This window comes from Oxyura jamaicensis, chromosome 3 (genome assembly GCF_011077185.1).
Source record: "Oxyura jamaicensis isolate SHBP4307 breed ruddy duck chromosome 3, BPBGC_Ojam_1.0, whole genome shotgun sequence".
Classification (NCBI taxonomy): Eukaryota; Metazoa; Chordata; class Aves; order Anseriformes; family Anatidae; genus Oxyura; species Oxyura jamaicensis.
Window position 1 is genome coordinate 37,036,754 of NC_048895.1, and position 27,739 is coordinate 37,064,492.

At 36.7% G+C, this 27,739-nt stretch overlaps 1 protein-coding gene across 5 annotated transcripts in view; it reads right to left on the reverse strand.

Annotated features, from left to right (window-relative positions):
• SDCCAG8 (SHH signaling and ciliogenesis regulator SDCCAG8) overlaps nucleotides 1-27,739 on the reverse strand; it is a 107,398-nt gene that overhangs the window by 43,990 nt on the left and 35,669 nt on the right. For 4 of the 5 annotated variants that reach the window (XM_035320802.1, XM_035320801.1, XM_035320805.1 and 1 more), the window contains 3 exons: nucleotides 24,202-24,344; nucleotides 5,077-5,204; nucleotides 2,865-2,973 (listed from right to left, as the gene is read on the reverse strand). In XM_035320802.1, the coding sequence (XP_035176693.1) occupies nucleotides 2,865-2,973; nucleotides 5,077-5,204; nucleotides 24,202-24,344 (380 nt within the window). The remainder of the gene's footprint in view (nucleotides 1-2,864; nucleotides 2,974-5,076; nucleotides 5,205-24,201; nucleotides 24,345-27,739) is intronic. The other variant, XM_035320803.1, reaches the window with a different exon arrangement.

A 27,739-nucleotide genomic window follows, 5' to 3' on the forward strand; every position in this document is an offset into this window, starting at 1 on the left:
ATTAAACTCACACAGTTGGATGCCTACTGTTGCCAAAACAGTAATATAATTTATACATTATAGTCCAAACAGTAAAACTACACTAAAAGTCATTTAACAATATTTATAACACCATAAAATACAGTGTTAAAATATATGAACTGCAATATGTACCAAAATTATAAAATTTGTTTCTCATCATCAGTGATTAAAACCAGGATCATTGCTCTAGCTTCAATACTCACAACCCTGGTGACAGATTAGAATTCAAATCTTAATGATCAATTTACAATTAACAAGATAGAAGTGAAACAAATTAAACCAACCATTATATATAACGAGACCCAATGGACTCCCATTGTTCCCCTTAATTACAAAACGCAAATCACAAATACACAGTGGGCAGTGTTAAGCATTAATCCACAACCTAGAAACTCAGATAGTGACAATCAGAGAAAAAAAAAAAAAAAGAGCAAAATAATGGAGAAGGAATCAACAAAGGACTGTATTTTTAAACATGCCTATGCATACAAAAACCTTCCCAGACACTATCTTCTTTCTGCACAGCTTGAGGGGTTTACAATTCATCTGACATTGTCTTTCTGAAGTTTTTCTAATCCTATGTAAGGGCTAGCTCACAAGAAATGGTTCCAGCTTACATATAAACAAGAAAATGTCAGTTTAGATTTACCAGAAAGCCTGTATTTAATACAAAAACATGCACACAATAGAGGTGTCCACCTTAAGTACTTCTCACAAATAAATTTGAAATGTCTCTCATTACAGATGGACCCTTTATTTCCTATCAAGAAACAAACAAAAAAAATAAACTTACTCATGCATCTTGTTTTAAAAAGGCTTGATCTGCTTTTAGTAATGTACATAAGAGCTAAGTTTTAAAATCTTTCTAAAATGATCATTTTTTTCAGAGAACAAAGGTATAACTTCCTATCTCAGAACTGAATTTTACACTACCACTGGTGATGAATGTGAGGACTGCCTTTTGGAGAGGTGCTACAAAAAGATAAAGCATGATGATGCATTTAAAACCTAGCTGAAGTCACTTTCTGCAACTGATCTTCTGACCACATCATTTTTGAAGCCGGCTGTTAACTTATCATTTTACACCATCTCTCGTTACACCTTTCTGTTCTCATTTTCGTATGCTTTCCTAGTTTTGTCCCTATGTATCTGTCCATTCTTGTTACTGCCTGCAGCAGCTCCCACTCCAACGCAGGCAATCTCAAGCTATTTTTGGGCAACTTCTCAAAACTGCTTTCATACATTCTTCCATATTCCTTGTGCAAAGTACACCACTTTGTGGGGATTCAAGAGGGCTTCTTTTCCCCCTTCAAGGTTCTTGACATAGTCAGCTAATGCTGCTAGGTGGAGAAACACTTGGCAATCTCTGGTATTTATTTTCAGAGAATAATGTGTTTTCACAGTATGTTTTCTGTCTTTCCTTCATCCTTTTACAGTTACTAGTCTGTGACTGTGAGCTCTAGCAACAAAGTCTGTGTGCATTTTTATTGCTGGAATAATAATATGATTTGAATCTATTTAGATTTTGTATTACTTTAGCAAAGGAGCTCTGCTTTTTCAGAAGAAAAAGTCTGTTTGCTTCTCTCTTGAATACCCACTGCAACATTTGCAGGGGAAGGTTGCTGATGTTTCTTCAAGTTTCTAATTTCTTCCTTAAATACTCAGGGTGGGATTCATCTTGCAACTTTAGTCACTTAACAGTTAGTCAACATTTTTTATTCAGTGGAAAGCAGGACTGACAGTCGAGGCAGTACCTGTGGGAAGCATCGTCTCTATGTGTCTGCCCTGCCCTCTACTTATACCATTCCCTTTTGACCATTCCCAGTAGCAGGATACTGGGATAAATACGCTCTCTCCCTGAGTAAGCGTTGACCCTGTTATATTACCTCAACAGGATGATTAAATCCACCCATCAGAAGAAGCCTATCTTGAAAACCAATTTTACCTTTGCCGAGCATCTTCTTACTTCACGTAAGCTGTGTAAGATGAATACTACTTTTAATTACCAAACTCATTTTGCATAAAATTTACAGAAGTTGCAGAATACCAACTCACCATTTCTGCCTTGTTTAGTACTCTTAATATAAACCTTGCAGAAAGATTCAAAAATAAGACTATTTTCACACTTAAAAAAATCCTACTACTTACTAGTGAAGAATACAAGGGCTGGATCTACAGAACTTGTATTTTTTAAAAAATAGTTGTGTGCTATAGAACTTAATTTTCGAACAGATACCTTAATATTTTTGTATTTATTGAAACCAGTTATTGCTTCTAGTTCTTAATTCTACTCCAGAATTTTCAGTGGCTTTGTATTTAGACCTGCTATTGATTTTAATGAGAGCACCACATAACAAATGGCAGCAGAATCAGAGCTTCAATGACAAGCAATTTTGACAACATTTTTTTCAGAGATAATTATTCAGTGTGTAGTATTATGAATGGAGCTTTAAGTAAATAATTTAATCAACATACTACAGATTGGAGAATTTTAAATATTTAGTATTTTTAATATAATTTTTAGATAAACTAGAATTGTAGCTCCGTTAAAAATTTTCAAATTTTCATATTAAGAACAAGAATGTTAGAAAGAATGCAGTACACAATTTTAACATTAGAATCATCTAGGAAATTTGAATTAATAGCCAGAAACATCGTCTGAAAAGTAGAAAAGTAGAACTATCCTGGAGAAATGCATCCATGTTATTTAAATGTCATGTATTATGTTGAGAAAATGTGTAATAGCTGGGACAACACGAATAATAACAAATATTGAAGTACAAATATAAAATAAGGAAGCATATCCTAATAATAAAGGGGACAGGATAAGAAAATATACTAACCTGTATTTTTCTGATATTTGTTCCAACTTTCTTGCCAACAAAAAACATTCTTCCTTTAATTTTGCTATGAATGTATTCTGGGAGGTCAGCAATGAGTCCAGTTCATTTACTAGAAATTATAAAATTATAAAACTAGAAAAATATTTTAAAACTGTATAAATTTATAGAGAATTTAGGAACTATATATTCTTAATTTCTTTTGTCTACATCTCACTGTTCTTGGTATGATTTTTTAAGCCTCGACTGTCTGGACATGGAATTTTAATACTGTCATTCATCAGATAAAGGCTGTATGTCAGAATAAGCTAAAGCTAAAGTGTTAAAGTGAGGTGACCATTGAATAAGGTCTTATGTGACAGGAAGCACCGTGAAGACTATGCATCTAATCTGGTGGTTTTGCTGTTTAGCTGGAAGTTTACTGGTATTTCTGGAAGGAATAAAATTAGCAATCCATGCTTTAGCAGACTCTTGCTTACTCAACTGGTGCAGAGGACACACTAACAATCCAAATGCTCACACTGTAGGCTCATTTCATTTTGTCATTTTAGAAAACAGTTATTTTATTTACTGTGTCCTGTGCTTACTGTAATTTATTTTTTCTCTTTAATGATGAGATAGACTTATTGTCCAGTGAGAGTTTTAGTGAAACAATTTTATAAATTCATTTTCAGTGTGCTGTACCAAAACTCACTACCTAAAAATTAAAGACCTTTATTCTTCCAAGAGGAAGATATTGCAAAATTATATTTCTTGATTCCTGCTTTTAAAATCATTCAGAGAAAGAAAGACCACTGTTACCCAAATTTCCTGTATGCATGGAAGATCATAATACACAAGGGTTTCTTTATGCACATAACAAATGACTTCTATTTTCAACTCCTTCTAATCCTATTACAAATATATAAAAACTTACTCAGACTTAATGTTGTTTCATTTTTGTGTACTGGGACAATTTATGCACAAGGAGGGTAAATTACACATCTCTTGTGCAAAATTACACTTGGTCATATGCAGATGTGCTGGCTAGAGCAGTGAAATATGATTGATTGCTTCTTCTCTTCTCCTACTGCGTAGACAGTAGCCATAACGTAGCAGTTCACATTCTCTGAACACAAGATAAGGTCCTTGTGTACTGTGATAATGTTGCAAAAAAGCAAAAAAAAAAAAATCGATGGAAGATGTAAATGTGCCTGCTACCTCAGGCATTAGCTGGCAGTGCTTAGTAGTAATATGAGCTACATCATTTTTCTGAAGGCATTAGATGACTGGTGGGTAAGAATGCTATTTCATTAAACATATGAATACACCATGTTCCATTAAAGCTGAAGCTCCTCCTCATTTACATGCTCAGAGGTTACAGATTTCCTCCCTAAAAAATATTTTTGGTTTATAAAATGCATTTTATTAATTTTATTGGCATAGTACTTCACAATGACAAAAGGCTCGTTTTTTTGTTTGTAAAACCCATTTTACTCCCAGATTAAAGGTTAGAAGTTATTGATCAGCTAAGTCAGTGCAATGGAGTCTCCTATTATGACAAGCTGAAGTATGCAAGGGATTAAATATCTTTCTTCTAGATTAGGGGTATGGGGGGGACACATACTAATGCTGAAAATGTTTGAGGCTGCAAAGATTAAATAAAGGAACATATCAATTTGGAGCCAGTGAATTACATCCAGCTGCGACAGTGAATTAAGAACCGATTAATGGCTAAAGCTTTTCTCCAGTTTGGATGCCGAAGCAAACTCATTAAGCTTTTAGAGTAGCTATAATGTGTGTACTGTGGGAACTGTTCAATGCTATTCAGGAGACTTTAACTGTAAGCTCAGAGCATTTCCCGCAGAGCTTCTGATGCTATTTTCTTTATATAACATGTGTGCCTGAAAATCCAGCCAAAAACAAGCCCTTTGTTTTTCTACTTTGTTGTGGTCTCTCTCAGCTTTACGTTTCTTGAACACAGGTAAATAAACTCATAATCCAGATGGTGCAACAGATGTGAGAGCAGCACTCTGAAATCAACAGACAGTGGGCAATACTTTCCATTTTCTCTTTTAAACGCTAACTAATATGTAATTCGGAATCTCCGGTGTAGTTAGCATCTGCTCCCTTCGGCCAGCCAAAGGTTACAGGTGTTCCTGATGTCATTTCACAGTAAGGCGTGGGCTTGGCTTGTGAGTGAGTGCCCAGGCTCTAATCTTTCCCTACCACCTACCAGTTTTCTCATGCTGGGCCTCCATTTGCTGCATCTTCTGTGTCAGCTCCTGCTCTCTTTGCTGGGCCTGAAGGGCTCGGGCCTTTGCTTCATTGCTAATGCTGTGCTGAATGCTCTCTTTCTCCAGTCTATAAAAAAACAAAGAAAATAAAAATCATGTATTGAAGATGCTAAATAAAAAAGGCAAATCAGAATATTTAATTAATAAAAACAAAAAAGAAAATCTGGCCAAGCTTTCATATGAAGCATGCCTGTCCCATGGCAGGTTATACAAACTGACCTTTTTCTTACAATGTCAAACATTCTCTAGTGACTAGTAGAAAATTGATTAAAAAAAAAAAAATAATCCATTTCCTGAGCGAAAATTAGCCCTTAAGACTAAAATATCATTTTATCTTTTAAAATTTTAAACACAACTTCTTTTTTGTACGGGAGTTGCCCAGTATACAGTTTGAATTCAATAGATTATTTGCATTTTCTTTTAAACGTTATCTATTTAATACTGCAATGAAACTTAGGGACCTGACCCCGAGATGGACTGGTTCCCAGTGAACCAGCAGGAGACAAGTCAATGGGAGCAATTGCCACAGTGCTCATAATTCAGCTACTTTCAAAGCCTAATGAGTTTTTTTAAGCAACCAAGCAAGTTTTAACTATTAATTTATGCAAATAGGAGATGAATGCATCCATAACAATACAGAAGCCTGTTTGCACCATGCAGGCCCAGCCCGTTGTGGCCCTGCTCACTGGGGGGTTGTACAGGAAGGTCTGAAGCCCAGTACTGTTATTGAAGTACGCAGGCAAGAGAGCAATTTACTTGACCAGATATGCAAGATGGGGCAATCTACTCCCGAGGCAAAACAAATGCTAGACTACCACACTCCATTGAAGCATTTTATTTAATGCAAGCCAAGCAAAAACAGCATGGAAAATAAGAAACAAAAAGATATATGCATATAAATTAGAAAAGATCCTCAACTGCAAAATCATATCTAGACTTTCCCAGAGGTCGTAAATATTTATCTGGTGCACATTTGGACCTAGATTCAGAATTTCAGTGAGTTCACACATAGGAGAACTGATTTCTAGATTTCAGAGGACATAAATATGTACACACTTTTCTACTGAAACTACATTTAACAGCTTAGGATAGGTTTCAATAAAGTCTTAAAAATGTGTGATAATTCCCACTTCAGGTAACTACAAAACAGAACACGGGCGTAGATCATATAAGGATAAAGCCACATCTCATGTGGTTGCTGCACTTAACCTTTGGATCAGTGCCTAATAACCCATCCGAGATATTGCAATATCTCAGCATGACATACACTATGTTAAATCTTCTCTCTTAAATTTACCCCAAAGCAATACAAATGGTGGGTCACATTACACTAATTCCTGGTCCTGATGTTGCAAGCCCTACCTGAGGCAAAAACTCCCTTTGAAATCACAGGCAGTTTTTTCTGAGTTGGGACTGAGACTGATATGACTGAGAATATACTTAACAAGAATATTATAGCTTTCAGGAAACAAAGCACATTTTAAGTAAATTTCAAACATCGTGCTACACCTTATCACATCATTCTCAGAATTGCTTCATAACTATATTGGGGCTATCCTAAGGAGTGATGCTTACATCACTTCCTAAGTATAAGCTCCAAATCTGGAAAACATTATTATGAAAAATAGTTCCATATTTGATGGAAAAATCTATCTAACCCCTTCCCAGCTTCCAAACATCTTTTGCCTTCAGACAGTTGTCATGAGCACTGGACTGCTCAAAAAAATGCACCAACACCTAACACATCCCCCAGATACTTCCAGCTAAATAAAGTAGTATTTGCACAATATTTTGTTTAATAGTGGCTTTGTGTGAGATGGCTGTGGGGAGTTATCTGGCACACAGCTGGCTGGCTAGCCTTCTGCTAGGGGTAGCCTTCAGCATGTACCAAGCTGCACGGCTCAAGCTACCAAGGTAAACCTGTACAGGTCCATTTCTCATTGCTGGGAACGCTCCTGTCTAACAAGAACATATGTTAATGGAAGAGAGCAAAATAAATGGAGAACTTGATGCCACCAGAAAACACCTCATTGCTTAGGTGTTTTCCCATCCAAAAAACCCACTCATCTGTGGTACCTGCTGGGTAGAGTGAACCAACAAGAGCTCAGAAACAGTGGCAAGTTCCTTCCGTCCAAAGTGTATAAGGGGTGGGTGAAAATAGGTGATTTTACGTAATGGATAAATGCTCAACTATAAGACTAGGAAGACACAGTAAATCATTAAGCAGACTGGTAGCTGACTAGTCTCAGCCTTAGCACCTGGAAAATTTGGGGATTGAGACATACCCAGTGCCACATAAAGAACAGGACCCAAGGTGTCTAAAGCTGCTGAGGAACGAAGTGTCTGCTGGAGCCAAAGCTGTCTAAACTGAGTGGTGAATCACCCACACATTGATTTGACACCTTCCCTGTCCCCTAAGTTCAATCTCTTTGCCCTCCTACAGAAAATTTCCCCGATATATTTTACACATGCAGAGAAAAAAAAGCCTGCATAAAACACACAGAAGAAGGCCCAAGAAATTTCAGAACTATTAGTAGGATTCCTGCTACATCCAGCAAATACTGCAAGAGCTTTAGAAGATTTGACAGTGGCTACTTATTTGCAGTTACTCTGAACTGTGAAAGAAAATGAGCTTGATTTAGAAAAAGCAAAGCTATCAACTGCAGACAGACAGGAATCAGTTTCTGATGACACAGGTAAGATCAGAATTAGAAGCGAGAGCTCAAAATTCACTAGACCTTTATAAAGCACCAGCTATAGCTATCAATGAAAAGGATCTGGAGCGGTTCTGCTCTACCGGCCTGTTCTCCAGCAGAATGCAAACGCCCAGTCAAAGATGGAGGCAGTAGCAAAAATGCAAGTTCTTTAACACAATATCCATTCTGAAATACCGAGTAAATGCCTATCGGATAATAATTCTGGATTTGGCCATAATGTTTTTCAATTTTACTAAAGCAGAAGCACTGAACTCATGGTGACTTTCGTTTTTGTGCCATGAAGTTAGAAGCAACCAAAGACTCAGTCACATGGAGGGAAGCTTAAGTTCTCCTTGAGCTCTGCTCTGAAGTACAAATTTTCCATGATTTTACTTCAGAACACCAATTGCTCTGAGCCTGACTTGCTGTTGTCAAGAGCAGCCTACTTGGTTAACTTGTTCACGTATCTCAATGAACAGCATGGTGGTTTGCAGTGCCTGAAAATTCTGCTTTCCAAATAATTGTTGACAAAACTAAGGCCAAAATAAACTTTATTTTATAGCACACAAAGGTGACAAAAAGTCCTTGCTGAAAACAAAGTGAAAATTCACCTTGACCTCAAAGCTAACATGAAAAGTATACTGGCTGAATTCGAGCCACCAAATTTAATAAAAACAAACAAAGAAAAACCTTCCCCAACACTAGTAAATGAAAACTGGATCACAGGTCTATTTTCAACAGAAAGCTAATTCTCTCTGTGAAGTGGCTTCTCAGTAAAGGAAAAAAAAAAATAATGGAAGAATTTAAAAGCTAGTGATGTTAAAGTCAAATTTGACAAAAAAATGATTTTTAGCTGCAAAAGAACAAAATTCAGATTGATATAACCTTGAATTTCACAATGCAGTTCAGCAGTAGTAATTCTGGAAGACTTTTTGCCTTGGCAAAATGAAAAACAGAAAGCCTCAAGATAAACCTCAACAGAGAATTAGGCCTCTGACTGGAAGTTGCCAGCAAGCCTTCTCACAAACAGCTATGCTGTGAAGCAACCATGCTTCCTATATCGACTATTTGATTTTTCCATAAGATCAACATGTGACATTTTGTAAAAAGCTAATGGATCCATTAGTAAGGACCATGAACTTAATTGAACAAATTAAAAAACTCGAGCAATTATGTCAGTTCAGCAGCCCACCAGAGTTTATCATAACCTTATTTCTGCCATCTTCGTTTCTTGTTAATTATAGTTAAAAATGTAATTATAAAATATTGTGGGGTTTTATGTATACTTTAAACTCTTCTGGAGAAAGTGAGCTTCTCCCAGCATTTTTGAAAACAAATGTGTAGTACAAGCTTCTATACACCAAACGGAAAATCAGTTTTGAGAAGGTACCTACTCACTTAATTCCCATTGTCTTTCTAAAAATCTGGCCTGCAGGCACTCAAATCAATTCAAACACTTTTGAAAACAGGACTTGAAAGCCTATGCGTGTTAAGAACTTCAAGGATTTCAGCCAATAGCTTTGGGTACAAAGGCTCAGCAATTCTGTATGCAGTCTACTTTGCAAGCCTTCCACACTACAGGTCTAATGCACTGTTCATTACAAGCAGCACCTGAACTTTCTTACAGGTTGTTCATGTTCATGTTATTATTTCAGCTACAGGTGTCAAGGGAAGAATGGAAGATCAGAGCATAACCTTGCTCTTCTCTCAAGTAACATAGCAACACTTACAGTAAAAAAAAAAAGTGGTGGGGGGAGGGATAAGGAACAAGATGTTGCAATAATCCTTTTCTGTAAGGCAAAACATTAGAAAAACACAGTCTTCTACTGTACTATCAGAAATACCACGCTGATAAAGGTCATAAAAGAATGTATATAGAATAAGATCATGCTTTGGATCAGAACACTTCACAAATTTCTTCCCTCTGTCCTCCATATGTATCTTCATAACTGTGTCATATGCCAAAGGATAAGGGATTGTGTTTTTTTTTTTTTTTTTTTGTTTTGTTTTGTTTTTTTTCTAGTGAGTAGACAAGCCTTAAAGGCTGGTTTTCAAACATGAAGAAGATATCGTAAGGTACCTAGAAGTCATTCTTCCCTGGAATGGTCTTAAATCATTTTCTCTATTAATGTGAAACTTTTAAAGCGGCTTTCAGACCTGCCTTTTAATTTAACATCACAGTTATGCTATCTGAAGTTTAAGTATTTCAGATACTTAGATAAGGAAATACAACACAGTGAGATCCCGAATTCTGCTGATAAAGAAGTAAATGTTGGTTTCAAGTGTAGCCATGATTCAAAATTATTGATTTTCACATCTTAAAACTTAACAGAGCTCTACGAGCATGTACCTTGTCTTTATGTTAGGATAAAGTCAATAAGAAGAAGATTTCTCTCAAGTCAGGCTTCTAGGATCCTTTCTTTTAGTGTTGGTTGGTTCTTCTTTAATAAAGTTTATATATTTTCATCTAACTGATCCTTGTTAATACGTAGGATTGCTGTGGCTGAGGATATAGCTGGACAGTGCCTCATGGTTTCCTCTTACCACTGTAATTTTTTTTTTAGTACCTGTTTTTTTGTAGTAAAAGTACTGATATTTTTCCATACCTGTGTAAACCCACTACAGCATGCTTAGGCTGGCTAGATTTTATGGCACTCGGTGCTTTTACAGAACTGAAGGAGAAGAATGAAATGAACGTTCTGATGTCCAAAACTGAATGAAAAAAAGATGTACTCATACATACAAGAACTATGTAGAAATATCTTGTAAAAACATCATGATCAGGTCACTTTAAACCTCTCCAAGGAGCTGATAAAGCGCCCTTCCTGTACCCCATTGTGGGAATTGCCCACTGAGTTACTCTTTATGTCTGTTTCTGAGAGTTGACCAGATGCTGATTCTGGAGCTGGCTGCCAGGTCTTCTCAGAAACCCAGAAAGCTCAGGTTTCTGGAAGCTGCCCCAGCCAGCACGCTGTGTTTGGTGAACTTCAGTACAAGCTACATTTGTATGGTCAGACTCTGTAGAGACCTGATTATTATGCTACTTGGTAAAATTGGAGGATTGCATCATTTTTAAGAATTCACACGGTCCTATTTGAATTTAAATTTATTAAAAAAAAAAAAAAAACACTTGATTTTTGTTTTTGTAATGTTAGATGCCTAGTTACATTAGTTGATAAATACGGAGAGCTTCATAAGCAATGAAATGTTACGGTTTTCTTCATATAACCATGTGAAGAAGCTATTGAAAGTAGTAAAAAAAGTTACGTAAAGGTCAAGGATGGTATTAAATTAAACCTCCAAATTGACTCAACAATTAAATATGGATCTGGAAGACTAGAAGATGCTACAGCTATAACTTTAAAGTAGAAATACCTTTTAAGTAGGTTAATAGACCAAACATAAACAAAACCTTTTACTACCCTACCTAAGATAAGTGATTGGAAAAGACAGCCCTCCCAGGGTACTACTACTTCACAAAAACACCTCAAACACAAGGATCATTTTTGGGAGAGAAAACAAGACAAGATTAAGCTCTGCTCACATTTCAACTTTTGTCAAGAAACTAAGTACAAACATTTAACAAAATCAGCTTACAACTATTTTCTCCACAATACAAATAATAAATAAGGTTACACAACTGTATCCCCATTCCCAGAATCCAAATGATGTCAACCTCACTATAAGACATTCTGCTTTTTCTGAGAATTTCAATTTTGCTGAGATGGAAAGTTAGTGCATATGACTTTCTTGTTCCCACTGAGACTTTTTTCCCCGCTTTCTCTATTTTAAACTGTAGTTGCACAATTGGAAACAGCTTATAACTTTTATACATGTTTGCACTTTATGCAGTATATAGTATTAGGAAATCTATGGAAAAAAATAAAACAAAGTCAAGACTTCTGCTTTGACCCTGCCAGAGGCATCAGAAGATAATATTCTTTAATGGCTCTGCATGAAGACAATTCCTACTCTGCTTTTGAGTACTTACCATACTTGAAAGCTACTTCAAAATTACCACTAACTGTAGATACTGATGGACATGTGAAAGATAAAAGTTGTAATGGCACACAAACCGAGAAACACAGAGTATTATTCTTATGCAAGTTTATACAGTATGAAGAAGCTTGACTATAGCTAACTTCAATATATGCATTACTGGTGGTATATCTGCTGCTATGGACTAGATCTATTAAAATGAAAAGACTGGATTTCTTACTCACTTTAAATTCAACATAAAAGAATTTGCAAACAACTAGCTTATAACACTATTCTATTCCTTTGGTGTCTTGCCTTCAAAAGATACATACTGAAAATTACCGGTTCCTCAATGTAGACAATATAACTACTTTTCAGTCTAGATGGTTTTCTGTATGCCAAGCCACAGCTAAACTTTATCATTAACTGCCCTCTATTTCAATGTTAGAGAAGGAAAAAACTGTCTCTAACAGTAGTACCATGTTAGGTCAAAGATACTGACTTAAGACCAAAATGTTATTTTTCTGGTGCATCTATAAGCCTTGCCTGCCAGATATGTACCTTGCATGTAAACACCCATCCTGCAATGGTTTTTAACATCAGATTGTGATCTATTTGGTTGATAAAAGCATATAGAAACACACAATTAAATACAGAAGTTGCGTGGGAAGATGCATCACTTCACAGTACTATGTCCCTTTCTATAGAATACTCTTTCCACCTTTGCGCTTTGTCCTTCGAGCCACGTTCACAAATGGCTAAATGTTGAAATCCTTGCTTACCATAGAATATTTTTGCTGGCATTTACTTTGTACACATAGTTATGAAAATTATTTTCACTATATTTAAAATAAAGGAGTAATTTGCTTGACTTCTGGTGATTCCTGAATTTGGTACCAGCAGTCTCTTATGACGCAGTTTCATAACAGGTTTAAGCCAGTCTAAGGTGGTGTTGCCAGTTTAAGGTCTCTCTTTTTATCCTCTGATAATTAGCATTCACACAACTTATCCTGCAAGAGCATATGATGCTTTTTCAATTTGAAAAAGAACCCCCTGATCATAAGGGTGCCTGTCTTCCAGTGCCAGCACAAGCAAGGGCCTAGAGATATGTGGCCAGGCAGAGCCACATGTCACAACTCTAGGGAATCTGAGTCTATGCTTCAGTAGCAGCACAGACTCAGATCACCTCAGAACAATTGTGAATCTGTACTCCAAGTCTCAGCTTGCTAACATGATACAGTAAATTTAGTCTTCAAGCTCCTTCTATTGAATCAAAAAATGATGCAGCTAAATGTTGCAAAGATCTGATCTATTATGAACTCATTCTGCCAATTTCCATTTTTTCAAAAATGATTTGGGTACATTAATTTTGTACCAGCCAGCTTTATGCTGAATCAGGTATCATCTGTCCTACTGGAGCTAGCATAAAGTCAGCATAGACACTACATTGCATGCTCTGCCTAATTGAAAAGAAAAGTGACTGTGCCCACACCTGATCCACATCAGATCAGCACAGCTGAATGATCCAGTAGATCACAGATGCACTCTGAATGCCTGCTGAACAGCCACCTCAAATTTTTCAGACATTTTGTTTGGGCAGACACCCAACTTTCAGTTTATGCTACCACACTAGCCACAGGTCTGAGGCACTGATGTTGTTAACTCTTCCAAACTACTGCTGAAGTTGAGGACTTAGGAAAAGTATTCTCTGCTTCCAAAGGACCAAGCCTCCCATGAACAGCCTGGGAAGAAGAACTTCACACAACAAAGCATTCCTCAGGAAGACAGTCTGAGAGAGAATATTTGATTTTGAGGGTATTTGATCTAGGGCAAGTTAGACATCTCCCCCATCCTAAATCAAGATACCACATATTCCAGCAAACTGACAAGTTGTGACCAAAAAGCAAGACCAATCAAATACTGTGCTAATGTTACATTGTATCTGATGTTGATTTGCTTAGATTTTACAGAAACATCCCAATAAAAGACATGTTCATCTTCCCGCATATCCCAGGAGCTAGATATGAACAGGTGAGTCAAAAAATAAAAATCCAGCCTCGTGTGTCCTTTACTGCTTCTTTCCTAGGCTGGCTACCTATGGTATAATTTTGGTGTTACCTGATTGTAACATTATCTGTACATTAGTATTAGAAATAACGGACAAGCGGTATGTTTATTAGCCAAGGGTGTTTTTTTTTGTTTTGTTTTGTTTTGTTTTGTTTTTGGGTCAGTTTATAAAGCTCCCTTCTTTATGCTGTCAAGATTAAGGAGAAATATGTTTCAATAGCAACTTTAAAACTAAACTCACAAATTACTACCATTATGTTAAGCGCTAGATATCCCACTGTGCAGTTTTGCTTTGTGAATTTTTACCTTCTTCCATGCACACTTTTAGCCACTGATCGCACAGCCTTTCAGTGTTTTCTGCCTTTTCCTTTAAATAAACTGGCTCTGGCTCCTTCCATCTGGTTCCCCTTCCGTCAGCAACCCTGCACCTGTTCACACCTCCTCTCCTGTTGGATTCCACTGAACATTTCCTCCTCTGCCAGGGCTATTCTGGCACTCGCAACCTTTCTGTCATTCAATCCATCTGTCAGAAGTGAACTTTGTTTACCGCAAGCTTCTGCTTTCTTCTTCAAGAAGCAAAGCCCCTCAAGGTCATTGTCAAATGAACTGTCGGTGTGGATTTAAATCCACTTCTGCTAACCAGCAGAAGATGAAGTTCTTTACAGTTCTCTATTTGTGAAGATAGGTTTGGGGTATAAGAGAAATAATACAGAAGTAAAATAAGAGACTTTAATCATTTAGCTCCAACAGCTAATATGTTTTAATTCACATACCTCCTTGCAAAGACTGGCAGAATCTCTCAGGACTTGCAGAGATATGCAAAGAAGTGGAAAAGGAAAAAATATGACAATAAAAATAACAAATGAAAGCTTTTGACTCACTTTAACACCATGCAACACAGATATTGACTAAAAATGCAAAGATAAAATGGGAACAGCCAAGTAAGTTTACAGTAAAACCTAGATGCGGCCAACAGCATTCATTGTAAAATATTTTATCTGCGACAGTCTTTTTTTTCCCCCAAACTTACCTACAGATGTTTAAAATGCAACACTCTTTAAGGAGAAAAAAAATCCAGAATATTTTTTCCTGCTTTTAAGCCTTGTAAGCACACATATGCAACTCTTTGTTAAAATACTGCCTTACACATTGAGATGAATTGTAAAGATTCTTTGTCAGGGCTGAGACTATATTCACATTGTTAACAGGATACATTATTTTTAGCAACTCCTGTGCCCCTATCTCTTATCAGGAATAGATTGTGATAACCACAAACTCCTGAATTATTAACTAACCTCCTCGACAGTCTCATTCTTCTAAAATAAGAAATACCTTTCAATTCCACTGCATTTCTCTTGGGCATCCTTTAAAAATAAATAAAAATAAAAAAGAATCTTTCACCAAGATTAACTATAGTACCATGAATATAAATACATATTTTAAGTTTTAAAAGCAATTATAATGAACCACCCATTTTATTACCCTACTACCACAAATGAATTAAAGTAAAGCTTTCTGGGAGCAAATCCAGGAGGTAATCCAATCTCATTAGCAGAAATGCAGTTATACTTATGTTAGGTCTGAATTTGACTCTAATAAAAATTGCATTGACATATACCACATAAGTTTAGCTGAAAAATAACTTAATACTGATACATCCCTTACATGGGAATTAGTCCCTGCATTTGCAAAGGAATGTTTTCTGATGTTATGATCTTCCACAGTAAACTACATACAGGTCAACAAAAGCAGTGGAAATGGAAGAGGAACTTTGGAACAAACAGAATATACAGCTGTGTCCCATCTAACTACAAAAAAAAAGAAAACTTATTCCTTATTTTGATTTAAGCCCTGTAGAAGGTGTCTGAACAAGGAGCAACTAATCAAAAACAGTTGCTCCTGTTTCTGCAAAAGCTTAGTTTGATACTCAAATCACCAGGAACACAGGGGCAACCAATGGTAGCATCCTATTAACCTTGCCAGGCTGCCAGCACAGACAGGGAAAGCAGGTCAGCTCAGTTGAGCAGCCGACAGCAGAAGCAGCGCTCATCTGCTTGCCTGGGACACACTTCTCCCAGCTCACCCTTCCCCCTGGCCAGCAACTGGCACCAGGGCACCGGGCACAGGGGTGGCGAGAGCAGCCCGGCAGCCAAAGCTGGCGTGCTCAGGTAATTCGCCTTCCTTTCTCCATCCATTTACAGAGATGACAACCTACAAGCTGATGTTCTTATATGTCAAGTTGAATCAAGTCCCTAATTAAGGACCCTTTGGCTTCTCTGTTGAAATCTTTTCTGGGCAAGGATTTCAGGAGTACAATCTTGCACAGGAGAAGAAACACAATCACTGTGACTGCATGAAGTAAATGAATTCCAGCATACTTTTGAAAGCATAAGGCAGCTTTTAAAATTAAGTTCACAAATACCATGCACTAACAGAAAAAGTATATTTCAGCTTGTTGTAAAAATGAGCCTTCAGATGGACTCAAGAGAAAAGTCCTAGAACTAGTCAAGAATAAGGATAAAAATCAGAAACATTTTTCCAGTAGCAAATTCAGCAAAAAATCCAGCAGCTTTGAATACACGTTTGAAAGATTAATATGGTTTAAAAAAAAGCAAAACAAAACAAAAACCAAAAATCATTATCCTGTTGTCATTAGTCACACAAATAGAAAGCCTAATTTGAATGAGATCAAAGTAAATATTTGGTACACATGCATAAACTTATTACTGTTACTGCTGAATAATAGCTGCTCAAAACAAAGACCTTATAAAGACGCTTGTTTTCTACAGCAGTTAGTCTCTTCTGTATTTCATCTGAATTTGCTGCTCGCTCCAAAGCGCTTTAAGTATTGTCACCGCTCCTGAACCACACTCTCCATGCAGTAGCAATTTGGCTGCCTCAACAACCTGACGCGATGTATAAAAGATGAAATCATTAGAGAAATTTGATGTGACCAGTTGCAGTTTAAATGCCACGGAGAAAAATTTTGATAAATCTAAGACTGAAATCTGAAAATGTATTATTGCTTCTTCCTGGAAAAAATGTACTCTAGGACAATAAATTCAATTGTAAACCATGTTTCAATTCTTTACAAATGAAAAAAGATGATTTATAATGACTTTCATATTCAAAATTAACAAATGATTTTGGATTTCTTCTTTATTCATTCACTTATCTTTTTTCTTACCTTTAAACTTTATCAATGGCCTTTAAATGTTTGTACAATTACCTTAAATATGTTTAAATGACTAAATAGTAAGATATTTAAATAATTGTGTATTATCTTGACACAAAGTTTATCAGCTTCAAAATTTCTAAAAGGCACTGCCAGAAGACGACAGAGCCGATTTATTTCAAATCATTCAGTATCAGTCTTCGTAAAGCAGCATATGGTCTTATCATGGCAGGTAAAATATTTTACCTTCTATAATAACGCAGAGCAGCTAATTTATCTACATGCTGTATAATGAGATAAACAATTTCAGCTGCACTATGTAAACCTGTAGGCAAGGGAGAAATATATCCCCCCCACATTACTGATTTTTCTGCCTGTACGTTCACATAATTGCTAACAATAGAGGTTATTCTTTTTTCTATCCTCTCCTTCAGTTACCTTAAGGCAAGACCTTCTTTTCAGTTGTGGAAATATTTGCAGTTTCTACAGCTGCAGGACAAAGAACTGAGACATTTTCATAGAGTTGCTCAGGGAAAAAAAAAAAAAAAAAAAAAAAAAGCTTTGCAGGATTCTATTGCAAGCAAAGCAGAGTGAATGACAACTTTCAAAGCTACCACGATCATTTACTAATGTGCTGCTATACCAAATAAGTCTAATTTTTTTTGACAGCACCAAATTAGATTTATTGCAGAAACTGCTGCATAAATAGCATATGGCTATGTTATACCACCTATTTCAAATCCCTGTAATGTTTCCTCCCCTCCCTGCTCAAAATGGATAATTGAGCCAAGCTATAAACCTTCTGCAAAAGAGAGAGACACAAGTTCAAAAGCAGATGCAGGAGATGTACATTCCTTTGTTAATTGTCTAAGGAAGTATCCCACATCACAATCAAATGCAACTGGGCAGTACTAAGTCAGGTCTCCTTTGTTGCACTTCGGGATTTTATTTCCTACTTCCTTGATAAAATTTTGTTTTCATTTCTCTTTCAAGCTGACAGTCATCAACAGAGGGCATGACCTAGTAATCCTCTCTCACATGGCCACCTCTTAACTCGCACAAGAAATCCTATTGATCTTTACTTCTTACGCAAGTAAACTTATTCAAGTGGCTCAAGATCAGAAGGCTCAGACCTCGATTCACTTCTCACAAGCTCTCATTTATGAAGAAGGAAGTGCCCCTCTGAGCAAAAATAAAATACCAGAAATCTGATTTCACTCATTGGAGGGGCCCAGCCCTGTGGGACAATGCCGACCTACAGCCTTTACTCCATTTCAACAGGAGCAAAGTTCTCTCATCAGCTTGCCCGATCAGGCCCTGGATCCATGTGCTTTTGCATTTCTCTAGATCTTCAAGTTCTACATTCTACGCACTGCCACAAGAAAATGCAAACCCACAGGCCCTTATATCCCATGACAGAACTAAGAGCAAAGACATTTTTGAGGGTAACAAGCAGCACAGCACAGCAAGACAGGTCGGGCTCAATGCTCAGGAGGCTGCAAGAGGAGCCAGGCAGCAAGCTCGCACCTCCCTCCACCGCCAGCGGCGTCAGGCCGCTCCGTCCGCCTCAGAAGTTTGCGTGGCTTCTGCCCCAAAAAGACATTGCAAGGTCTTCTCTCAGACCAACGGGCACACCACTGCACACATCGCACGGAAAGCTGCGGCTACCCCGCCGCTTGCCTCTCGGTGGTCAGTCCTCCCAGCTGCCCTATCTGTTACTGTCTGATTAGTTCTGCTAAGGAGCCCCTCCCCGGCCAGCTTTCCCCGCCATCTGTTCCACACGCGATGGCTGCCGCCCAGCAGCCTCGCGCTGCCCTCCTACCTGGCACCCGGCTCCCGGCCTTACCCCAAAGTGCTAACACAGGTTCTCGCTGCTGGCAGAGTCAGGATTTCATTACTACTACTTTGACAAGTGCAGGGTTGTTTGTAATTTCTCTTTTATCCTGATTTTGATTGTACAACCACCTCCCACTGATTCAGTTTGCTTCAGTTTTGTTGCTCACAGATTTTACTCTCCACATTAATCTCCCTCTGGCATGTTACTGCATCTGTTCCCTTTTTTATTATTAATTTTCAAATTCCCACCATTTTTGACAAAAAGGAGGTAATCTACACTCTGCTTCTGCCCATTTCATTTTCTTTAATTTGGAAGATAAGTATGAAAGCATGCCAAAGAAGTTAATTCTCCGTTAACAGTTTATTTTCTGGCATCCCGATGCCTTTGTATATGAAAAACAGATAGAAATAAATGTTGACTGAATCACAACAACACAGTCACAACCATCCCTAAATTTAATGAAAAGTAAACATATGAAGCAGAAACTAAAAAGTTTATTAGTTATCTGAGTTGTTTCACGTTATCACTCCTCCCTGCATTTTAAAATAATGGTTTTGTACAAAATTAGCAAAAATTAAAAAAAATAGAAATCAATCAGTGCTTACACTTAATTTCTGCTTCTCCCCTCTCTCCCCCCACAATGCAAGTGTTATTGGTCCTTTCATCAGCCAGCCAGTCTGGGAACATAAAACATATCTCAGTCATTTAATATTAGCAACAGCATTTCTTCAACTGTTATCTCATTTCCAGCATTGATGATGGACTCTTTCTAATGTGGTAAAATTCTTGGAAAAAGCATTGTAATAAGTGTGCTGCTGACTACCATTTACTACTAGAAAAAAGAAAGGAAAAAAAAAAAAAAAGACCACAACATACCGGGTACTCTGCAACTACCTAGAGGACTATTCATAACTAACTCCAATAAATCAAGAAGCCAGTTTATATTTTATATTTTCATAGTGTAGCTTAAATAGGGCATTTAATGTATGAGGTAATGCTGCAATTCTAACAAGGAACAATGGTGACATCATGAAGCACAACAACAAAGCTTCAGTGACTAAATAATGCCACAGGAACCTGGAGGTGGAATGACAGATCTACGTGCTTTATTTTATTATACATGTATTATCCCTAGTGTTAATGGAGCCATTGAAACAAGCAAGAGGCTGCTAGAAGAAACTGTGAATAGTAGGAACTGTTAAAAAACACTACTCACCAAATACCAGTGTGTCAGATATACCGCTTTCTAGACATCACATCATTTGTACAGATGGGAGAGAAAAGATGTAACACATAATTGGAAAGATCAAGAACTCCTGCACCCCTTCGTCCTCACTGTAATATTAACTTTTATCGTTCAATGGAGTGACACAGGCATTCAGGTTCATTTGAAAGGTCCCATGTTAGCATAGGTTGTTACACAAGTTAGTAATTTTTCCCCACCTACGAGCTGACATTCAACAGTGTTTGTAACATTTCATACAAGTAAACAATAATAATTAAAAAAAAAAAAACTGCTTCAATTCCATCTCCCAAAAATTTATCTCAAATATATCTCAAGTCCCCTACCTACCTCCATGCCTGAGAAAACACGATGACACAGAAAAAGTTCAATTCTGAAATTCATTGATTCTCCCACTTCTTAAGATTTAAGTGTTCTGGCATATACAAGCAGGAACTACATCTGACTTAAACTGAAACAAGTAACAACTTCAGATTTGTTTTGTAACAAAAAGAGGAAAGATTTTTAATCACAATTTCATTACATGAGAATATTGAAAATTTTTATTAAATTAGATGACGTGCTAAAAACTGGGCAAACTGTTAATACCTTGTATCTTTTATGTGATCTTTTCCACTAGCATACTGACATGACTTTTAACAATTATTCTTATGAACCAAGAAAAACAGATTTGTATGTTTTCTACTCTCCAAATAATAGATTCAGATAAGCCTCATTAGCAAGACCCAACCTTGCTAAAGTAAGACTAATTTACAATTGACTTCAGAAGTAATTTCTTAAGATTATTCTACCACGGCAACTAATATAAATAAACACAAAACGGAAACTAGGGTTAAAAACTAAAACCAAAAAACCCAAACTACACAAGCATGGTCAGCCTCATAGCACGGTGACATCTGCAAAGTTACATGACTGACAACCTTAACCACACTGCAAAAGTTCAGTATTTTCCCAGTCATTTGAAAACATACAAATTAGAATTACTAACTAGATTTGGTATCAGAAATGCATGTTAATAGCAAAGATTTCTAAGCAACATATTGCTCCAGAAACAAAGGTGACAGGAAAAGGCAAATTTAAACTCTGTGGCAATGGTTTAGAATAGCTAATTGTAACCTTTTTCTTGATTTTTTAACAAGTACATTTTGTTAGCTTAGAAGCTGTTTAGTTGGTAATCAATCAACTGTGTTTGAAAACTAGGATAGAACAGAAGTGGGACTCCTGAAGAAGAGCACAATTCTGCAGAGTGCTTTCTTTTCTTGTTAAGACGGACTGCATATTCTTTCTCATTTAATCCATTCATATAATCTTTAGTGCCTAATGCTCGTATACTAAAACTTAAAGCTCTTGTACTCATTTTATTATTCTATTTATTTACAATATCCAAGCTTAGAATCAGTGGATTAGTGAAGAGCTTTTCTCGTTAGTAATACCTGAAGTCATACAAAGTGAAGAACTCAAACTCCTCAGTTACCTCTAATTTTTGCCAGAACAACAAAGAGAGTTCACGCAAGGCAATAGAAAAACTATCCACGACAGTGTAACAGCAGTACAGGCCTCCCTTAAGTCCAGCTTTGAAACAAGACTTGCAGTTGACCAGCTGGTTCTGTCCTGAAAATAGGGAAATCAGCAAGATGAGGCCAAGGCCAGAATACCCAAGAGATGCACTGAATCAGTGCAATTTCTGCAGCAATCTCCCACAGGCAGGACTCTAGAGCTTAAAATCTGTTCTCCTTGGCAAATACTGCAGTGAATGATTCCATAAACCCCATAGGACTGCTATTACCACTACCCTTCAAGTGAGTATTTTCACTGGCACAGCTGCCATTTTAGGTGAAGGGAATAAAGAATGAAGGAGGACAGACTGCAAGTGAATGCAGTTCACATGCAACAACCATGGATGTACCACCATTAAAAACATACTGGCTTTAAAATGCAAAATTGTAAATTAGACATTTAACTCTTGAACCTTCACTAACACTGAAAGCCTGCTCTAGCAGAAGTGATCCAAGAAGAAGAGAATACAGGCTGAGCAAAAGTTTAATTCAGTAGGGCATCTTTTCCTCTGAGACTCAGGGAAAACAGAAGACAAAGTGAGAATACCTAACCTACCAATATAAGTACACAGGGACCACGGATGACAGTACAGAAGCAATGAATATCTCATCCTTCCCCAACACCACCACCTGTGACAGCAACATCACCTAATACACTCCTGGAAAGCAGATGCACTCCAAAGATAAGGAGGAGACAAAAACCTACAATGCATTCTAGACTTTGAGGAATGTTACGGTAAAAGAATTGAACCAATTTCCCATGCTTTAATGTATACATTTTCCTGATAATTATATGTTGTTATAGAAAACATTTTAATGCCTGAAAAGTATACTTAAAAGTAAAGGCCATAGTATGAACACAAAGCATAAAAAATAAAGATTAGGACATTCCAGAAGAGAGGCCATGCTAGGTCAGACCAAGAAGCTGTGCTAATTCAGTGTCTGTCTCAAACAGCAGATAAAAGCAGATGTCTATTAAATACTCTAAGAACTAGGCCAGCACAGGGCATTACTTGCCCAAAATACTGTTCCCAGCCTCCAGTGATTTGTAGCTCACAAACTACCTGAGTCAAAAGTTGTAGACTGAAAAGCTACCTGAATCAACAGTATGCTAGTTACCCAGCTGTAGATGCCACACTATGTAGAAGCAGTCAATAATGCTCATTTTAACAAGTCAAACATTTTCACAAAAATATATTAGCCAGTCAGATTTCCTCCAAGATATCCAGAGTTTTATTGCATATAATCAGCCTTTTGCTAAAAGGAGCGTGGTAAGCCATTTGGTTAACTATCACAACAAATCATTATTAATAAAGTTCTGCTAAATCCAAACTTTAGATATCTTAACAACTCACCCAAAACTTTTTTCAAGTTCATTAACCTCTAGCATATTTTTTTCTCTAAATACAGGCTGTTAGAGTGGTACTTTCTTCCATCTGTTAAACTACCGTGCTCTGAATTACACAAAAATGTAGCTGAATAAAAAACTGATTCATTGAATCTAATAGTTTAGATGAGGCTATTTTCTTTCCATTTACTCAATGGCAGAATTCGCACAAGGACCAGAAAGTCTACAAGACTTGGATAAACATGCAGACATTCTGTTGAGTGATAAAAATCGAAGTTATTTTTCCCCCCTCCCAAGTAAAATTTAAACTCACTCAACTTTTTGCTCAAGGACTGAGTAAAAGTCCTTGTTTCCGGATATTCACTCTTTGGGGAGGGAGGGAAGTGGGTTAGAAAAAACACACATACAACCAAAACCTTGTAACAGTAAGACAATAATGTTGTATGGTAAAAATTCCTGCAGTTACCAAAACTCAAGCTGGAATGACTCACTGGCACATTAATCTTCTGTTGGTTTCTAGAAATGTATACCAAGTAATACAGTAAGTGGTTTCGGGGGCTAAAGCAAAAGATGGAAAAAGCTCTTGGAAATTCACTAGTCACACAATGCTTGCATTGTATCACATTTCCACTGAGCAAGTAACTTAAATACCCTCTTCACGCACTAGAGTTTACTCTCTGCGTGCAGAGAGTAATATTACCTTTTGATTGTTCAACCTTCAATGAAGCTTAGCATGATTGTGTACATTTATATGTTCCTGGTCACTCTGCTGCAGAAACTTCACGTTATTAATCTGCAAATTCCTACGCCTAAGGGCATTGCTGTACACTACAGTCTCAAATGACATTTTAAAGTATCTTTGTCCAATCAAAAACAGCAACAACAAAAGAACGTAGCTACACTCTTCCCGGCTCTTCTTTCCTGCCCAAAAGTATGGTACCTCATCACCAGAGCTGAACACCGCCTTGTCTACACACTAGTAATTCACTTTCAACAATTATAGTTCATAACTCAGTCATTCTAATTTCCACTTTTAATATGACCGAGGGCTGCCCATGCAGTCAATGGCAGCAACTATCTATATCAGCTGTGGGGAAGCCTGTGGCAAAAAAAAAATTAGCAGAATGAAATTGGTACTACAGCATGTAATAGGATAAGGGGTACCTGGTGAGGTGCAGTTGGTGTTCAGATTTACTCAGCAGTTCTGTCAGTTTTAGGCACTCCTCTCTGGCTTCTGTCACATCCTGCTGGGCTTGTTTCAAACGCTGTTTGTTTCCATTCAGCTCTAATCCCAGTTTTTCTATTTTCTTAGAAAAATTTAGAACCAAAGAAAGTACATTTAAGAAATGCATGGAAAAACATTGTAAGACAATAAATCTTAATGTGATCACAGCTCATGAAAAAGAACATGGTTTGGTTTTAGAACAAAAGAAATTTGTTGATAAAATCTGCAAAACAAGTAAATTAAAGTATTTGACATTATGTTTTTATGGAAAGCCAAAATGCATATCACATTTAAATATATTAATACACAATCAATGCAATTGTCTTCATGGCTTAAGAGATATACACATAAAATCATTTTCCGGTATCCTCATGTGAACCTTCCATATTTGTGTACAGAATTCACCGTGTTAAAAAGACAGAAAGCAGAACAATGGCCATCTTCAGAAGCTGCTGTGTAGAGGATAGCTCGTGTTCACTTCATTTGCTTATCTATGACATAAGCAACAATGCAAGGGAATCAAGTTTTTGTCATATTCTCCAAATACTATGCAAGAGAATAAGGTCATTTTGATTTTAGCTTTACTAAAAATAAGTAATTAGTGATTGAATCCTAAACACATCAGCCACTATTAATCCTGTCATATTTGTTACATTGTTAGTCCTTACTAGTCAACTAAACCAAGTAAGTAAATCTAACTTCATTAATGAGTATATTAATTTATTCTACATACAATGATCGGCTAACTTGACCATACCTAGATTCCAGTGAAGCATACTGGACTTACTACCTCTAACTGAATCATATTGTCAGCAATTTAAACATTTTTCATACATATTCTCAGAAGGAATATGTTTTGCTCTAAGTCCATGTATAGCAGACAAGTACCTGTAAGAATATATTTGGAACTATCCTTTGTCCTAAGGACACTTTAAAGGACGGAAATGTAGTAAAGAATAAGCTAACAATGTGATTTTTTTTTTCATGTAACTATTCTACAGTAACTCCATACATAAATATTTATTCATTGTTGGGACTAGAGGAAACTTGCATGTTGTTCAGTCAACTAAACTGTGAAAGGTCATTTGTAGCTCAGAATAAAATTGTTCATGTAAGGAGTTAGTGCTGAATAGCTATTATATTTTAAATTCATACCATAACTTATTTTGTGAGAGCTTCCTCATGTAGACAAGCCTTAATATCTTCTTCAGTTAATGAAATTATTCATTCAAACATCCTACAAGAACAAATGAATGTAATTTGGTACCAATATTTGCACTTGAAGCACCTTCATAATAATCTTGTCTCTGTTCCTCCCAAGGAATGTTAACCTAAATCACTTGTAGTATGTCATGATGTTGCAAACACAATTTCTTCATCCAGAAAAAGGTTTCACGACATTTTTTTTTTCTTATTTAATATTTTTAATTTTTGTAATTACTTAACTGAACACTTTTTCCCCTAAGAGCACTCAACAAAGGCTTATGAAGAAAATTTTGATTAGAATTTGAATGTCACCTTGCTCTATTACACAGACCACCTAACAAATTAAATTGGTAATTCCAAGTTTGAATACAAAGATAGTGAAACTATTTGCAAGATCATTAGTACTCTTCACCTCTAAGGAATGTAGCAACCTATTACACTGTCAGAATATTTTAAAACCAGGTATGCAAAGGTATTCAGCTACATATGCTTTCTCTTTTCACTTATTTCTAGAGACTTCTGCTTACTTAAAATAGAACAACAGAAGTCTCAGTGGGTTCTCTGCACCCTATTCTTCTCAACAGCAGCAGTTCATTATTTCTCCATTCATAGTAAGCTGGGACATGTGTTATTCCCTGTATTTACAAGTTAAAGACACGGACAGTCTGCAACACTCTTAAAATTTCCTTTAAGAATACACCTATTCAATACACCTTTCACAAAACCAAACCATGAATTAGCTAAAAGTATCAACTAAGTATTTGAAAAAGCACAACTACAGCTGAGAACATAAATACACTCTACAATCACTCTGTCAGGGAAAAGCTTCAGTGAACAGATGGGCTTTACACCATTCCCTCGAGTTAAACAGGCTCAGTCAGGTTTTGACACAGACCTACAGAAGGAAGTAAATTCCAAGCACAAGAACCTCTGGTGAAAATGTTCTGCCTCCATCAGCCAGATGTTTACCCTGCAAGGTTTGAAATCAAAAATGCATCCACAGATTTCAGCTGTCATGGAAGTGCAGAAGTAAAGAAACAAATTCTCAGTCAATGACTCCCTAACAGGATCTTTGCATACAGAGACAAATAAATATATCTTAAAATAACAGTATTTAGAGGTCATCACAATGTGAGTGGTAAGGAAAGTAGGAATTCTAACCACGAATTCTGGCAACGACTATGGCAGAAATAGCAAACAACCTCACAAAAAAAGGATGGGAGAGAACTGTCACCCAAGAGGACATGCTAACAAGCATCTCAGAAACCAGAGGTATCTAATCCAGACATATTTTAGGGATACCAGCTAAACTATTTTTCAGACACTAGAAGCAGTTCATTAGAAATAGTAACCTTGTAGAAGCCAAACATCATTATGCTGAAAACTCACAGCCCAAGCTCTGAATGCTACTTATTACTTTGGCTTAATAACTCAGACAATGGTTTGAAACATACAAAGCCTCTGAACTTGAGACATGTTCATACAATAAAAACAAAACCCTTCCTTCTACTACACACAACCTTGGGCTCAAAAATGTATACATTCTGTCCTGAAATATGTCAAGTCAGGCTAATCACAATATAATCAGAATTCAAAATACAGAAAAAATTAATTGACCACCAACTTCTTCACTGTTCCTGCGAGCAACATTCTCAGAGAGTGTCCTTCTAAAACCACTCAGACTCAAACTAGTTTTTGTGTTACTTTTAGTTCTTAGTTCTTCTGGGAAGCTGCAAGCAGTTCTGTAGCTGCTATTTGGGCCTCAGCGTAATTGTAGGGAGAAACAGAAACAAACCACCAACTAAAGGATTTTGATGACAACTCCGCTTCTCATGCAGCGTTAATTTGATCCCTCAGTGCCTATCACTTGTGATGCAGCTTTTTACAACATGATCAGATAGTATTTCTTTGAGATACTTAACTTTTCAATGTATGTGAGAGACAAGAGATGGAGCACAGAACTGAAAAAAGACAGATGACAATCTTGCGTTTAAGAAAATCTGAAACAGATTTTCAGTATAACAAGGAACAGAATTATCATAATGTATATGTACAACAAGACTACATTAAGGTTGGAACAGGCAACTTCTGGTGCTTAACTCCCCAACTTTAATATTCTTATTACTTCTGCACATAATTTTAAAAGTATTATTTAATCTGTCTTGCACAGCAGTTGCCTGACTCCCATGAGTATCAACAGGCACTTCTGCCTTTGAAAGATGGCAGCCTAAACCTTATTCTATTGATATTTTTTTTTCCCCCAGTATTACC